The 17,401-nt window shown below is 42.3% G+C and overlaps 1 protein-coding gene across 4 annotated transcripts in view; it reads right to left on the reverse strand.

The window, feature by feature from the left end:
• The window catches only part of DVL1 (dishevelled segment polarity protein 1), a 104,622-nt gene that overhangs the window by 32,442 nt on the left and 54,779 nt on the right, over positions 1-17,401 (reverse strand). For 3 of the 4 annotated variants that reach the window (XM_076356398.1, XM_076356399.1, XM_076356401.1), the window contains exons 3-4: positions 17,095-17,216; positions 12,804-12,916 (exon numbers count right to left, since the gene is read on the reverse strand). In XM_076356398.1, coding sequence (XP_076212513.1) covers positions 12,804-12,916; positions 17,095-17,216 — 235 coding nt within the window. Of the gene's footprint in view, positions 1-1,403; positions 1,939-12,803; positions 12,917-17,094; positions 17,217-17,401 lie in introns of those variants that run through there. The other variant, XM_076356400.1, reaches the window with a different exon arrangement.

Consider the following 17,401-nt stretch of genomic DNA (forward strand, 5'->3'; position numbering starts at 1 on the left):
TTATGGCACTAAAGAATAAGGTAATTCAGCTGTCACCCAGCTCTAACTGGGCTCAAATACAAGCTTTCTGACTCTATTATATTGTTCTTATCAGCATTTCTTATAAGAAATGCTCTTCCTCTCCTGCTTGGCCTAAGATATATGAAGGATTACAGCACAGCAGGCACATACAACACACTGTGATTATTTTGCAGTCTACATTATTATTGACAGGAGCTGAAACCTTTTGGCTTCCCAGAACATCCTACAGTTTAAATTTCCCCGAAGTCCATGTTGGCTGTTGTTTCAGAGACTATAAACCTGAAGCTAGGACTTGTGTTTGTATCAGATGGAATAGGACTGCTAATCCCGTATCTAATACTGAGTCTCAAACAGCTTCCTCATTCATTATCAGCTGAATAATTTATCCCACACATAGACTTGATCAGTTCACAAGCATTATGAAGAATTAACGGCCCACATCAATGCTCTACGCTCTTTAGTTCTCAGGGGGGAATTTTCACACAGGGGACAATTTTAAGACCGGACAGAATTTTTAACCAGCTGAAGGCTAACTCAAACATGCCGTGCAAAAACACACCATTGGAGTGTTTTCTTTAGCATTCCACTTTCAGCAAAATAGCAGTACCTCTGTAGTACCTCTGTTACACTGATAGATCACCTGCATTTGGCAGTGAAAACACTGAACTTTCACTCATTTGCTTTTCAACTAAAGTAACAGAGAAAGTTTAAGACAAGTGATGCTTAGTGCTCACTAAGGATTTCCCAGCATCAAGAAAACAATCAGGAATACAGAGGAAGCCAAGGTGTGGAAATGGCATCCATAGGTATTTTCCCCTCAGCCTGCACATTTTCTGTGTTAACTAAAAAATAAAGAAATTGCAGTTGGATACAATGCCATGGCCTGTATATGAGGTATGTCTGAATGACTGGCTGTCCCTGAAGGGATGCACTATTAATTCCGAGGACTCATGTGGCTGGAATGCTGCAAACTGTCCTGTAAGATTCACTCGAGAGTCTACAGTACCAACGACAGTCCTGAGGGCTTCAGGCAATGGAGATGCAAGGTCCCATTTCTGTGCAAAGGTAACAGAGCTTGTGCCCAAGAAATCAAGGACAGAGTCAGTGCTGCAGCCTATAAATCCCAAGGAACACTCAAGAGCAATGGGTCCAACATGGCAGGATCCAAATTCAAGAGACTGGGGAGCATCCAGGTGAGGATTTTATCAATGGCTGCAATACGTTAGTATGGACATAAACTCCCCAAACCCAATAATAACCACCCAAACTTTCACATCCCTTTTAGATGCAATGTGCATTATCTCATTTTTGTACTGAGCACCTCACAAAATAAGGGCACTGACTGCTTAGAAACTTCAGTTGAAATGAATGTCAATACCTACAGCGATACATGCGGGGCTGTGCTTCTGGATAGCATCTGACTGGTTCCAATGGCCTCATCAGGTGGTGACACCACTTGTGACAATATCTCCTACTGGGAGTGGGTCTCAGAGGGGAACGCTGCTGTGAGTGGAGCTCCTGTTGCCTCTCCTGCTGTGGCTGGCTCCTACCAAAACACTTCAAAAACGTGGGAGTGACCATTTCCCTCTGCCCACGCTGTGCCCACTTAAGGAAATCCCCAGCACGCACTGTGACTATCACTCTGTCCAAGTCCAACAAACATATCCAGATGTACACGGAGCTTCCCACAAGCAGTTATTTTTCACGCACAGCGTGAGAGAAAAAAAGAGCCAGTTCAGGGCTCCTGCTGGGACATTGGAAAATTCCATTCCTGAAGACTCAAAGATTATGAAAAATATATATATTTTTGCATGCTCTTCCTCCATGACATAATCCCAAGGAAGCCTGTGCCCAAGAGGCAGCGCATCTGGTAAGCAGTGTATCTTGAAGGACTGGGGAAATAGAACAAAAATCATTTGCATTGACTTTGTCATTTGCCACTGCCATTTCCACAAAACACTTTGTAATCACATCTGCAGGATACAAGTCACTCTTTTTCATGGATCAGATCTGAAAATCCAAATCCTTTTATAGCCACATTTTTAATGGGATCCTGTAATATGACATAGCTCTCTTTATCCCAATAAACCACACATAAATAGACCTTTGGCATTTGCATAATTACTTTTTAGAATACAGTCAGGCTACCAGAGATTATACTGATTTGGGGCTTCTTTTAAATTATCTCTTATTTTAATGTATTACAGAAATGTATCTCAGATCTAAATACATGGTTTTCCAGTCTCTCATAACATTTCTCTTTTTTGGAGATAGGGGTGAAGGAATTTTACACTCAAGAATTAAAAAAAAAAAAAAAAACAAACAAACATATATGTGTGTTTCTCATCATTAAATTCCATATACTTCTGCTAGTGTCTTTACCAAGACCAAAATGTTGCTCAGCTTTAACCTGATGTAAATGCCGATGATGGAGCAATTCCACTTGTTCTAGAGAAAGTCTAAGGCAGGCAGATTGTTCTGTCAGGACACAAACCACTTACAGCAGCAACACTGTAAAAGTTCACAAGGCCTAAATATGGGCATCATCATTAAAAATGGTAACGCAGAGAAGTTTCACAAAATCAAAGTTCGGCACATGGCAAACCACAGCCGCGCTACAGAAACAAATGTTGGATCTCGTATGCATATGTGCTCACGTCTAGCTGGGCTTCACTGAGACTTGCAGTGTAAGGTCTTCACTTAGGATCAGGGATGGACCATGCCTTGGTATCAAGCAGAGGCTTCCGTTCATTCTGGTGAAATCTATGCTTGACTTACAACTGATAGAACTTTGTTTCAGGTACCTCAAATACTCTCTCAAACCACGTGCCCCGGCATTACTAGTGTGTACTTCAATACCGCAGCACAGAAGCAGTGTTTGTTGAATTATTAACTTCTTACAGAAAGACAAAAACTTCAGAAACTGTGCACATTTGCAGCTTCTGTGCAATTTAATAAGGATTGCAATAGCTCAGCTGCTCTCAAAGTTCAGCCATTCAAACATTTCAGAAACAGTTTTGCGTTCTTTGACTGGGTCTTCAGGACAAATACAAAACAATATGGCATTAATTTGTTAAGATAGGACATTTAAAAAGATGATCCTTCCAAGCGATATTACAATTGTGTCACAAACCTTTTTCAACTCCCCATTTCCCTGAGAGTTTTTCCATTAGCCTTTCTTGCCAGTTGTTCCTCACAAGCCTAAGGAATTAGGACAAATGCAAGATGATGATACTTTGTGTAAATTAGCCTTTGCTTTTAGTGTCATTAACAGCAGCGAGGTTTAATATTACAATGGTCTCAGCATTCTCTTGTGGTGCTACCATAGATGCTGTGTTACCGCAGACGCTAAATTAGTACCTCAAACGCTAAATTTAAAACAGGTTTACCATATTTGTTCAAGAGTTTGACCCGAGCTCTTCAAAAAGTAAATGTTCTCTAACATCACCCAGGTCGGTTTTGCCGTCCGACTCGGAGACTGTCCCAGTATTATGGATTACTTGGGTATGAACGAATCAGCGTTTTTTAATAAGTCTCTATGAAGTTTTAAGGCTTCACAGGGAATAGCATTTTGAAAGCGTACCTTCGCTCCTGGAAAAGTTCACCGTCTCTAAGGTCAAAGTAATCTTCTCCCCCCCCCTCGCTGCGGTCATCTTCAGCCATACAGAAAACCCTTTGATCCTTCCCCCCATCAGAACACCTTCTCCCGCCGCCGGGCAGCGTCAGCCCAGTTTTCTGCCGCCCCGGAGCGGAGCCGGCGGCGCGGTCCCCCTCCGCTCCCGGCGCAGCGCGGGCAGCCGCGGGCGACACTCACGGCACGGCCCGGCGGGGCCGCGGCCCGGCTCCCTGCTCGCTCCGCCGCCAAGCCCCCGGCCGGCACCTGGGCCGCCGCCGCCCCGTCGCGGGCCGGGCCAATGGGCACCGCCGCGCCGGGACCCCTTCGTTCCCCCCCGCCCGGGGGGGGGCCGGGCCGGGCCGCTCCCCTCTCGCCAGAGAGCCGGGCCGGGCGCGGAAGGCGGTTCCTCAGTCTCCTCAAGCCCGCACAAAAGGAGGCCGCCGCGGCCGGAGGAGGCCGTGGGGGTCGCGGCCGTGGGCTCCTGCCTTACCTCAGCTGCCTGCGGGCACCGACCTCAGAGTTCCTCCGTCGAGCCTGGAAACCGCTCACAGAGGCAAAACCCTCCCCCGCGAATGAATGCCTTCGGGGGGTGGGCAAGCCACATCTACTCCGTGAGTAACCTGGGACAAATTACTCCAGTGGAAGCAAGGCTGTCCTTAAAGATAAACGAAATAAAAAGGACAGTCCTGCTGACATGGGACCTGGAGGTGCAGAGTATCATGTTTCCAGTATACAAAGAAAACACAAATCGTGTTTTAGGGTTGTCTTGTAGGTTCAGGAAACCCAACCAGAAAGAATAAGCAAACAAAAAATTTGTCCCCTCCCATCCCCATCTTCTAATGGGGAAGGAAAGCAAATTTCTCGTGTAAAGCACAGTCACGGAAATCGGATTACAGCAGCAGGCATCATACACTGCTTAGAGGACAAGACACGGATTTATATGGAATTTTACATGGTCCTTGGATTCTTCACAAGCATTAGGTATGAAGAAAGTGAAAGGCACGGACAAGTTGAGATGGATGAATGACGGCAGTAATGTATACATTTTGTCTGTCTGCCATGACCCAATCTGACGTGATTTTGCTGCCTGCAGGAGGACTGCATCTGGAACGCTGCCGTCAGATCCGAATACCACATCAGCAGAAATTTGTTGGCATCTTTAAGCCCACTGCAAACAGCCAAAGCAACAGCCAAAACACTGCTAACACAGAGTTACAGAAGGAAATGGAAAAGGACCTTAAATCTGCGCCTTTTGAAACATGGTGTCCGTTTCTAAGTTCATGCATCTTTTCTGCATGTCACATCCAGGCAACCAAATTTGGTCCCACTACAGAGATGCAAAGGAAAGACCCCAGCAAAGGAAAAACCCGTATCTAAATGCAGTTTCCCACCCTTTTCCTCTTTAACTCTTTTCTGTAGTGACTTATCAAATATAAACATACTATTATTATGTTGTTATAATTATTAAATATATTTATTATGCAAAGATGTATTTTTAAAGGCTTCTGATTAGCCACGTGTTGGCCTACCTGTGTAAATTAAAACTTCAATTTATGGCTCTTCTCGTATCATTCAATATAAACCAAAAATGGGAGGGAATTGTTCTTTGAGCACTGCAAAAGGTTCACTTCATTGTTTCCCTAAAAGCCAGTGCACAGCTGGATTCAGCTGGAACTGGAATGGGTGAACAGATGTGAGGTAAAGAGAAGGGCTTTTAGTCTCATTCTGCAGATCTGAAGAGGCACTGATAGTTGAGATCAACTTCCATATTTCTAGATATTCCAACTAAAATACCCCTGGTTTATATACTAGATCAGAAGAGCTCACTACACTAATAATGCCTCCTGTTTACATTTTTTCCCTTTGCTTTTTCCAGCTATATCTTCTCTGTTAAGTTTTAAACAGAAAAAATGGGTTCAACTTCACGTTTCCTGTTTGAACTAGATCTTCTTTTATAGAAAAGCTCCTTTACACTGCTCCGATAGACAAAAGTGGCTTTACCAGTATGCAAATACACTTCAATTTTAACAATGTTTTATACCTCCCAAACAGCACCAGGTAGCCTTGAATTCACAGGATAGGTTTCCTGTGTAATTAAGGTGTGCATTTAAATCCATAAAGTTTTTGTAACTTCTCTACCAAATTAAAATTCCCTTTTCTAAGTTTTTCTAATTTAGCCAACATTGTTTGGGGGGTGGGGGTCAGGAACTATTATTATAATTGAGTGAGTACTTTCACAAACCGTGATTATAAGGGTTTTTCGTAAAATACTCCCAGGTATCCAAGGCCATAGTCTAAACAAGAATCATTCTCTGCTCTGGTTCAATGCCTGTCCCACTAATAACCGGGGACTTTCTGCCCTGTTGACCCCCTGCTCCTGTCTCTTCATTAGAGGATGACAGAGTTCATTGAGACTGTCTCACAAAAGCCTTTCAACGTGTCACAGAGATTAGACTAAAGCATAGCCTACGAGGTTAAAATACGTCCTCCTTGACTTTTACCAACAGCAGAGTAGGCCCTGCCTGAGGGACAAAAGCACATCAAAGTACTAAATCAAATAAGCCTTGAAAGCAGAAAAGAGTAGAGCAGCATCTGCTCAAGGAACCTGGAAAGAGGGTTCCGTGACACTGCAGAGAACAACGGTGAGAGCGTCTCAGGAAGAAGTCGTAGCCAACCGCCCAGTTAAGAGAAAAAACAACAGAGCTTCCAATCCCCACTAACGCAGAAAGTCTTTACCAATTATTAACACTGAAATATGTTACCACTTCTTCAATGAAGACTTGCAACCCCATCTGTGCAGCTCACTGTTGCGTGCAGGGGTCAGAGTCTCTGCTACGTAAGTAGGGAAGAACGATGACTATTACATTGTCCACTCCTGCTTTATGTTTGTACCCATCTATATCCCTACACCTTGACTTGTCTTGTGTTTGAAGTTCTTTGGAACCCTTAAACCCTTAATCCTTCTACAGTGCTACCAGAGAAAGGCTTCTAGACATTGCCATAGGACAGATTACAAGCAGTAACAAAGTTCCTGCTCTCACAGGCACACAGTCCTACGCCGCCAGCATCCCGTGCATGGCCATCAGGTCACTTCAAAACTTCAGGGGCTCACCAACCACCTCCTAGTTGTTTATACATGACAGCGTCTTTAAAGAGCAACAGTTGCTGAGAACAACTGTATTTTCAGCTACCACTGTTCAAGTTCCCATTGCAACCGTTTTGTAGTCCCAGCCCTTTTTGTTCAGATTCCTTGGCCCACACTATGGTAGAGAATACATATACTGCAGCGATGATGGGAAATCTGCAACAGCTCCTCTTCCCAAACATTTGGGGATCTGCAAGTGTGCCCACATTAAAAGCTGCTCAGAGCACAGGTCATTATCCAGCATTTTTCAGCTGGCTGCACAATAGTTAAGTTCACCCCACAGCAAACTCAGTGTTGAAACACTAGTGTCGACACTTGACATCTGCAGACTTGTCAGAAACCGCGCAGCAGCTATAAAACATTCTCCAGTGCCAAAGAAAACTTGTCCCTTAATTACCTCCCTAATTAGAGCTTCCACAGTCCCCTTTCCCACTCCTCCTCAGGAAATTGCCATGGGAGCTTTGTTCTAGCCAGCAAGGGGTCCCAAGAACATGTGCCAGGCAGACCTCCCACATTTCTAATTAAGATCCTCGCTCTACTTTCACTTAATAGGACCTTGTCAACTTTCCAAAGCAACAAGGGCTTCTGTTGCTTTAAGAGAGAAAGTGGAGCTCTGACATACTGACAGCTCAACCCTTTCAGACTAATTTTATATGAAGCTAATGCCAGGGATAGATTTGCTACTAATTAGCATGAAAGGTGATCAGGAAAAGACGTATTCCCCAATTCATACAAAAGCCTCTTTGGATACAAAGCCTCTCAAAAAAGAAGAGAAAAAAAAATCATTTCTCTGCATATGTAGCCTCCACAATACAATCATCATTATACCTTAAAATATATATACACACACCAGAGAGGGTAACTTTGTCCACACTTAGCTGACAGGGCTCATCTTTCTCAGCTAGGTCACTTTATTAACCTCACTAAGAATACAACAGCAGTATCAGAGCGAAACCTCTTTCCACTTGCACTCTTGGTGTGAAACCTCATGCTTGAAGCATAAGAATAATACAGCAAATTTAAACTTAGGCGATTCCCCGGAGAAAAATTACATCTCTGCTTGTTGATCCTTCGTTGTTTCCCCAGCTTTACTGAGCATCTGTGGATGAGAATTAGCGTGTGCTTTGCATATACAACATCATACGCCGTTCGGTTCCCATTAGCAGAGAATGGTCTACTAAAAATTACTGAAAAGGAACACAGTAAGATGAAAAGTTGGAGACCCTATAAACAAGTGCTCTTGCTACAGGTAACAGGTTGGTGCACAAATAACCAAAGCTCCAGCAGAAGAACAACAGAAGTGTAAAGCTTTCCCTAGACCTCACACAGCTGTAGATCGGGTCCAGGAGCAAAGTCCAGAAAACAGCTTCCCTTAGCACCTATTAGGCATTCAGTTCAACGCAGAATTTGAGCACGTACTTTAACTACATAATTGAGGTTGACCAAAATCACTTGGATTTAAGCATACTTCCTTAAAGTTAAGCAGATACTTAAGTGATGAAAGGGCCAGCAACAAAACCAAGAGCGTTCCATGGCTGATGAGGCTGGGAGCAGGCTCTGCTGACGTTGTGGTTTTGGACATCTACAGTAGGTAAGGAAGGAAATTACAGCTGCATTGATAACTGCCCCTCTGGCTAGCCTTCCTCCAATTCTCCATTTAAAAGGAAAACTCATGCTAGGCAGAATTTGTCCAGCTGAGTCACTTCTGTTCCCTGATGCCATCAGCTGTACACTGCTACCAGACAAAGGCTTCTAGACATCGGCATAGGACAGATTAAAACCAGTAACAAAGTTCCTCCTCTCTCTTAAGTACAGTGAGATCCAGGGTGATAGTTCTTTTGAAACTACATCCCTTCTCATTTTTCTCCCTCTCTCTGGCAGACATTTCACCAAGAAAATTATAAATGCACTTCAAGTTTTCCAGATCAGTTTCCCTTATGAATTTCTTAGTGCTTGTATCTGTAATGTCACATACCTTCAAGTGCACATTGATGAACGAAGGAGTTTCATTATGTTCCTCAGCCCATCACATTCTCTTTGTGGGTATAGTTTTGAAATCGGAGAAGATAAAAGCACAGGAGCATCCACAGCTACTCTCTGCCTCTGCACTTAAAATAGCAGCATAATTTAAGGGAAATGGGTGGAAGAGCTTGCAAATGCCCTAGCCGGTGCTGTTAACAGAGTGAATCCCTGGTCTAGTAAACCACAGCCTTGCTGCTGCAAAATCCTTTTGCATTTTCAATGGAAAGAGGTGTGAAAACTTTGTCAGATTACCAGGTGTGTCCCACATCTTCTGGCTGCAGTATGCCATCAATATTTATAATGGCCTCTGTACGTATGTCTTTAATTGCCCATTAGCAATTCAGCAGAAACAGTTTTTCTATGATGAGTAATCCTGCAACAATAAAGTAAAGCATACAGGCTAGCTTTTGTGAACAACTCACCCATGATACCACACTTTTAATTATCAGCCATCAGAGAATCTGGTTAGTTTACCATCACCTAGACTCTTCAAATCAAAACTGAATGCCTCTGTAAGAAACCTGTTGCAGTTTAAGCACAGGCTGTCAGGCTGAACTATCTGACACAGTTTTCCAGTCTGTTGTGTCAATTGCATGATCATAAATCATAATTTCCAACTCTGAAAGTCTATTGTAAAATTCCTGTTTCTAAAATTTCACTTGTACGAGTAGGAAACAATTTATGCAAATTAAAATGGAAAGTAGGACAGAAATTACAAAGAAACTGTTTTAACTCTTTGAGGAGTTCTAATACTTTTTTTCCCTAACATCAACAGTAGCTAGAGAGGAAAACTCCCTTTTCCCCATGCCTGTTTTCCCTGCCAGCTTTTCTCTCAGATATTTCTGCTGTTAGCTTTTCAGGGCAAAGCATCTGTCTATTCTGAGCTCTCCATATAATACTTTGCCCTGCGAGCATTTTGGCTAAGAATAGCTGTCACTGCAGAACAAAGAGGAAACAAGTCGGCAATAAACATTTTTTAATTCATACGCTATCCTCATGCACAGACACACAAAAATGCTTAACCCTTCAGCTTCCTATCAACTCATTCTTACCCCTTTCTCACACCCTTACTCCCAACAATTGGTCTGCGCAAGACCTTTTTTTTTTTTTAATTGCAGCATTAAACTGGTCTTTTTATGAATTAAAACCTGTGGCTTAAGAAAGACAGGGAAGATTATGCTTTAAGGACTCCACTGCTATGTAAAATGACTGGGCAGCAAAGATAGGTTCATGGGTCTAACCCTTAATGAGAAGGAATAAAAGGCAGCCTACAACTAATGGTACCTACATAGCTCATTACTGGGCATTATTTTAATCTTTCTAAAAGACAACACTTAAATCCCTTTGGGAGATTAAGATGAAATTCTCATCTACTCATGATGGATCTTGTGCAGTGGGGGGCTGGAGGGCATTTAAGTGAAAACTAGTGGCTAATTTAAAAAGTAAGCTTCTCTTATGCTCTGAAAACAGTAGTGGTCCCTAAACGCCAGGCTCAGGAGAGAGATTTTTCTGCACAGCTCACAGTTAGAATTCTGCTTTTCCGCTTATATTTACTTTGGGATATTTTCGTTTTACCTGCGTTCCCAACAGATCTTTGTTTTGCTTCCCTTCTCTTCCCTGGGGTTTCCCAAGTCAGAACGAGAACCTCATTCTGTTGAGCCTCTCAATTCCACAGTGATCAGGGATCAGTGGAGTAAGCGTGCTTGACCTGTACAAGTTTTAGCTCAACGTGTCTACAGTCTAATGCAGTTCCCAAATGGCTCATTAGCTCCTTTTCTCACTTCACCTTGTTTGAAATGAAGCCTATAATACACTGTTCGTTTTTTCTTGTGGAACGAGTACTTCTTTCCCTTTGCAGAGTATCCAGGGATATCCTCATTGTCAGGGTGGGTAATTCTTTGTCATTCACTTTATACCAATAATGAGCTCAAACAGTTACAAACACTACGCGGTACATGTTATTGTACAGCTTGGTGAGCTGGCAGTACTGTACGTATGTCTTGGCTACTCTGCATAATAATACCTATGGAACAAACCTATGAGTAATGCAGTGCTCCAGTGAAGATCCCTCATCCTGCCTCTCTGTGAACTACTAGAGCTGTAATTTTGGTATTATTTAAACAAGTCTCTACAGGACAAGATCAAACACTCTAACTGCATTTCCTTCTTTCTGCAGGGAAAGGAGGATTTACCACTATTTCACAATGACAAGTGAGCACATAGCTTGTGCCCTTTAAATAGCTGTGAACCAGGTGTCACAACCTTGCTGCCCTTCCTCCACCCTTGTCCCCCTTTTCCTATGACTGTTCCCCCTTTTTACATCCAACTGTGCTCCAAAGAAAACACGAAGACTCAAGACAAGAATGACTCTGCTAATGTGTGACCGTTGTTATGAAGAGGCCTTAAAATTCTTCTCCAGTATACAGGTATTTCACTTCTTTTAGTCTTTTTAAGTGGCAAGTTCAGGATATAGTGCTGAACTGTGCATTTTGGAGACATGCTTTCAACTGAAAATAACACACTAGTGGTTTTGGGTTTTTAAATAAAATATTATTATGACCATAGAAACACTATGGACATTAAATAATGTATTTCATGAGACCAAAGTGATACAGCAGTTGTCCTTGCTTTGTGCATGTTAACAAAACTCACCTCTTGCTCATACGTATAGCCTGCTTCAGGTAGGAGGCCTAAACTGTTTTGAGAACAGGCAATGTTTGCATTGCTGAGTGACATGTTCTTGCTTGAGCACAGCTTAGACTGACAGGAGGAGAAGGAAATTTTATCCCATTTCTATCTAAAGGGAAAAGTATGAACTAGTTTCAGATCACTAGAAGGCAGAAACTCCTGTGTTCGAACAATACCACATGAGCAACCTAGACTATGGTCCTAGACCAGCCGTTCAACAACCAGCTCTTTTGCCACGAATGTCTGTGGCAAAACATGCATTGGCATTAGTTTAAACTAATGTCAAAAACAAATCACCTTTTAACATTCTTCCTGTAACAAGTTTTTAATACAACACTACTAGAAGATTCTGCCTCTTTCTGTGATTTCCCAAAGGAACCTGCAGTCAGGATCATGCAAAGACAGCTCTCTGCTCCCCCACTGAGTAATTTTCATTCACTGAGTCAGTTACAAGTTGGAAGGGTTAAATGAACAGGAAGACACCTGCTTCTAACCCACAGTATATATATGACTTCTGGTTTTCTAACTGGAGGCAAATACTTTAGTGGGTGGAGCTGTGAATAAAGCCTGTGATGGCATCTCTTGGGCCTAAGTATTCCTTATTCTGGACCATTTTAAACTCAATGGGTGGCACCTATTAATTCTTAATTAAGTCTGGAAATTCTTGTCTGGCAACAAATGAAAAAACAAGCTTACTTTGATGTACAGACTAGAGGCAAGAGATGAAGTTCTGTACTTTATATGTGTACTTTAGGTGTACTTCAGAGCCAATGTGCTGTAGTTATACCAGCATAAAACACTACCGCTGATACAAGCCTAGAGAAGTCAACAGAAATTATTTCAGAGGATTTTGGCTCAGATCTGCAATGTTAAAATACTAAGACTCTCAAACTGTCTATACTGCAAACTCCCAACACATCATACAGATAATGTGTTCTACCTTTAAATGAGCAAACTTGAATAATGGAGGCAGCCTAGCCATTGCAGTATGGAGCTCAGCATGCGTGTCATTATTCCTCTCCAAACTAATCATCTTCTAATACTACAGAGAGTTCTGTATATCGTCAAAAAGAATCTCCTTGCCACTTTACTGTAGGTTGTCCAGACCTCTTAGAAAACGCTGAGTTTCAAAGAGTGTCAAAGCAATCATCAAATTACTCCATTAAAATAATAATAGTCCCTGAAAGCACGCAGGAATGCAGACACACTTCTCTTCTGCAGTATTCATGCAGAAGTAGTTGTTGCTCTGAAAGATTATCAGAAAAATTGTTCTTTCTAAATGAAAAAGGGGAAAAATGAAATAGGACTCACCATCCTCATGCCCTTCTCTATTTCTTCGTCGATGTCTGTCTCGCCGGTGGCTAATAACTGACTCTGTTCCTGTTTCATTGTCCAGGCCATCCCGACTACTGGCAGCATTTGGGCTGTTAGAGAACAAATAGGAAGAAACAGTGGTCACCTCTTTCTTCTTTTTGATAAAAGCAGTTGCAGTTATGAGTGTGTTGGTTTGGAAGCCAGAAAACTATTACACGGATTAGCTGCAGTCTTGCTGCAGCACTGCAAGCTCCCCTGGACTGCTCTGCTCACCCCAAAACCACCTGAAGGGTGAAAAGACAGTTCAATATCCATGCCCTGAGACACAGCGTTGTTTGCACAAGTAGTATCAAGTAGATCTTGATGACAATCTCAGTGGCCAGATTTCTTCCACTCTGCTTTTGTGAGGGCTGTACTGAGTCACTTTCTCACTACCACAATTAGCCAGAACAAAAGGTTTCAAAGAGGCAGCAGAGAATTTGTCCCCATGGTTTAGGGCCACTTTCTGGGATGAATCTAAACAAACAGCAATGACAGCTCTGTACTCTCGAACTTCCAAGCACTGATGAAGGGCCATTTCTCAGTTCATATAAACCAGACTGGCTTTCATTTCTAATTCCAGTAGACAAGCCAAGTTGGCTAACCAAGAGCGGTGGCTGTAATACAGAACACTGCATATGTAAGACCGCTTATTTGCAACCATCTGTTTCAAGATCTCTGCTGAGGAAAAAGAAATCAGTCATGTTAAAGCAGAGTTGGCTGGAGCAAAGGGGAAGATGGAGATGCCCTTTTTTCCCCTGCTGAACAAAACTAGCTTAGCTGTTTAGTTTTCCCCTCAGACTCAACCTGTTTTATGTATCTCTGCTATTCTTACATTTAATAAGCTACCTCGAAGCGCTCACATGCAAGGAAATGAGAAAAGCCTCTTAGAGTGCCGACAAAGGCCATAACTCATTTTAATGGACTAAATTGTGGAAACTGATCTAAAGCTCCTGAAAATATAATAGTGCATGATCTGACGTGGGCTAATGCTCTGCACTGAAAGATTTCCCTTAGAAAGTTACTGGTCATACTCTTCCTCTCTGTCCCACAAATACCACCCATTTAAAAAGGAGTCCCAACTCACATCTGCCCTTTGCACCCGTTATTTATGCCTGACATGTCCTACTTACGCACACAGAGTGCATAATGGCCATCATTATACTTACACCAAAGCATCAGAGTCATTAATGTATATCTCCTAGAATTCCATGAGACCAGAACGCACTGCCATGCATATTTTACACAGGGAATTAAACTACCAACGATCTAACCAACTGGTCCCATGGGCTTCTGTGGAAGCTGGACGCAGAACTGGTATATGTGTAAGCACATCTGTATAGTGTTACATTTAAGAGGACTGCTGAAAAGCCTTCTGCACACCCACACACTTTCTTTGCATTAATGAAATGTACTGACATGCCCACCACACAAATTAGGAAGTCGAGGTTGTTATTCAAGAAAACATTTGACTGCACATTTTAAGCCCTAATGAAGCTACCAAAATGCAAGTATGTATTTCAGTGTTGTCACAAGCAGGTTTGCATTTCTTGATTCAGTGCAGTGCAACTGAAAAGGGGAAGAGGGTGACAGTTTCCTGAGGTCACCCCGCGAGGCTCTCGGACATCTCAGCGGCACCATCTAGTGACTACTGCTGATACTTTCCACTACTAAATCGCTTCCTAGGCTAAACCCGCCTACAAAAGGTGTTTTACACCCTAACAAAGGGTGCAAAAGGAACCTCACAGCTGGCTTGTTTCCTCTCTCATTGCTGAGCCAATTAAATTCAATTCAATTTTCAGTGCACATACCCAAGAGCAGTGTAAGAAAGGCAGCTCAGAGGTCACTATTCTCAACTCACTCGTGCACCTCCACCACTAAACCAGGAGCAGCCTCACCAATTCAGATGAACGTGGATTTGGCAGCCACTAAACAGAAGCAGTGGAGCATGAAATACAGGATGAACTTCAGAACCCCCATCAAGGAGGGAAAAAGTAAATTTTCTTTGGATTTAATCAGTGATGAAGCAAAGTATGAATGCTGTCAGGCAGCTAGTTGAGATTACCACTTCACCTGTGATTAAGGATCTCATTCCCTTGGATAGTAATGCCTGCTGACCTGTCTGCTTCATCTATTTCTTGTATTCTTTGCTGTCCAGCAACATTTCTGTTTGTACAATTATACAACACCTAGCTCAGTCAGGGCTTCTTATATAAATAAGGCCCCAAGCAACACTGAAGAATAAAGACGGGAGATGACATATCTCTGGTAGTTTGAATAGCATTAAAAAAAATCTCAGGGATTTAGGAACCAAGAAGGTAAGTCACACTTACAGAAGGGGAGGTAATATGTGAGTATACAGCAATACTGAAGTTACAGTTGTGAGATTTACAGGGTTGTACTACTGATCTCTTAAATGGAAACACTATTCAAGGAGACAGTATGCAGAAATGGCACTGAACACACTATTGCAGAATTACCACACCAAAATCCCAAGAAACATAATTTTCAAAAATTGCTGGAGAATTATAAGTGATCAGAAGAGAACTACAGTCGTGATTCAAGTTCTGGAAACCATACTTTACAATGAAAGACTTGAGCAGCTCAACTTATTTAGTTTATCCAAGAGAAACAAATAACTTCAAAATATGGTGGACTCTATCACTTGGAATCTTTAAACCTAGAGTAGGTGTATTTTAAAATGAAATTCTAATAGCGAAACAGAATTAAGGGCTTCATGCAGAATAACTGAGTGAGATACTCTGCCCTGTGTTATGGAAATAAACTTAGGTCATCATTAGGCTTTCTCCTGGATTGAAAAAATAAAACACAACAGCAAAAAACACTACAAAATATTAAGACATTCAGTTGTGAAGAGAAGAACCAAAAAAGGCATTAAGGGAGAACTAGTTTTAGTCCAGAAGATCTCCCCACAAGCCAGATTCTCTACTGCAGTTTAAAACAAGAAAGAAAAAAGGGGTGGAGGAAGAAAGAAAGAAGGAAGGTGGTTTATCTAGGAATGAGAACACAAGCCAGAAAGCACGACCTCCTGTGTTGCTACTCCTGACTCAGCATGACCTGCATAAGTTACTTCACCCCTTTGAGGATTCCCACATTTGCTTTGTAATATGAAGATACCACCAGTTGCAGCACTGTGCTGACTGATGGCAAGAAGACACAGACAAGATTTTTAGAACACTATGGAAGACAGCAGGTGCATCAGCAGAGCACAGCTTAAATTCCGTCGGTCTGAGTACATACAGTCATTAGCAGTGAGTGGTTCCACAAACACAGATTTGCGCCTAACTTACAATGTAATTATTTTTTTAAATAAGGTTTGATCTTGCAGCTATTACATGTAGGTATAGGTCAGGAAGACAAAGAACTATTTATATTTGCAGGCCACGTGACTGCACTCATGCAGGCCTCTCCCAGTCAACATAAAGCAATTCACAAACGCACGAGGGCAGTAAAGCCCTTGCAAGACACACAGTGTCAGGCAGCGTTAGTATTTCCCAAGATTTCTTGTACCCTCTAGAAGGCATTTATCTGTAAAAGACTCATATACAACACTAAGGGCTCTTCCAGGCAATAGGTATTGCAGAAAGCAACGGAAACGCATGGCACCAGGCAAATCAAGACCACGTTTCCTTCTCCAAACATATATTAAGATCACAGCTAGAACCAGGTCCTGCTTTAAATCCTCCTTGCATAAATTCAGAGGCCCTCCTCGAAAATGAAGGCATTCTGAGGATATACATTGGCTCTGCACACGTACCAGGAAATAACAAGGCTACCATTAAAGCAGATGACTCCCAGTCTGGCTATACGCAGTTCACGCTGCTAGCCTCTGTATGCACACGGAGGAGCCATTACTCCTTATGTAAATTTTTGCTCTTGGTATCAGTGTTCTGCTGGCTCTGCATACTACATAATTATACGTAACATAGTAATAAAAGGTTGTCATCCATACACTACGAAAAGCATTTTGGGCTCCCTCTCTACTTAACTCTTCCACGGTGGGTTTCAAAATGAGATACATAGGATATATATTTCATTCTAACAATGACAGGGTTTTTTTCTTCCCATCCACCTTTTAATTCCTCAGTTCTAATAAGTGTATTATTTTTCTAAGAATAAATAGCTGGTTTGCAGTAGCAGGGAGAAATGTGGGGAAGAAACAGACAGGAATTGCATTTTTTGGTTTAAAATTTAAAAAAAAAAAAAAAAAAAGACAATTTGCTCTTACTGGAATGATGGAGGCCGGGAGTCTCCAATGCCGCCTGTTCTCTCAATGGGTGGCGGAAGGTCAGTGTGGCTCTCGGTGCACTGGGAGCCTGTGTCAGAGTGGGAGCTTTCAGCCAGGACCAGCTGCCAACAGAAAGAAGAGAATTACATACAGTTGTACAGGTTTCTCCACTCTTGACATAATGTGTTCAGCCCCTGCTTTGCTAAATATTCTGTGAGATCTAAGGGCAACCAGAGGAAAGGAAGTGCTTACTGTCTAGTGGCATGGATTCCTGCCAAACTTTCATAAAATCAGGTTACACTCAATC

This window comes from Aptenodytes patagonicus, chromosome 19 (genome assembly GCF_965638725.1).
Source record: "Aptenodytes patagonicus chromosome 19, bAptPat1.pri.cur, whole genome shotgun sequence".
Classification (NCBI taxonomy): Eukaryota; Metazoa; Chordata; class Aves; order Sphenisciformes; family Spheniscidae; genus Aptenodytes; species Aptenodytes patagonicus.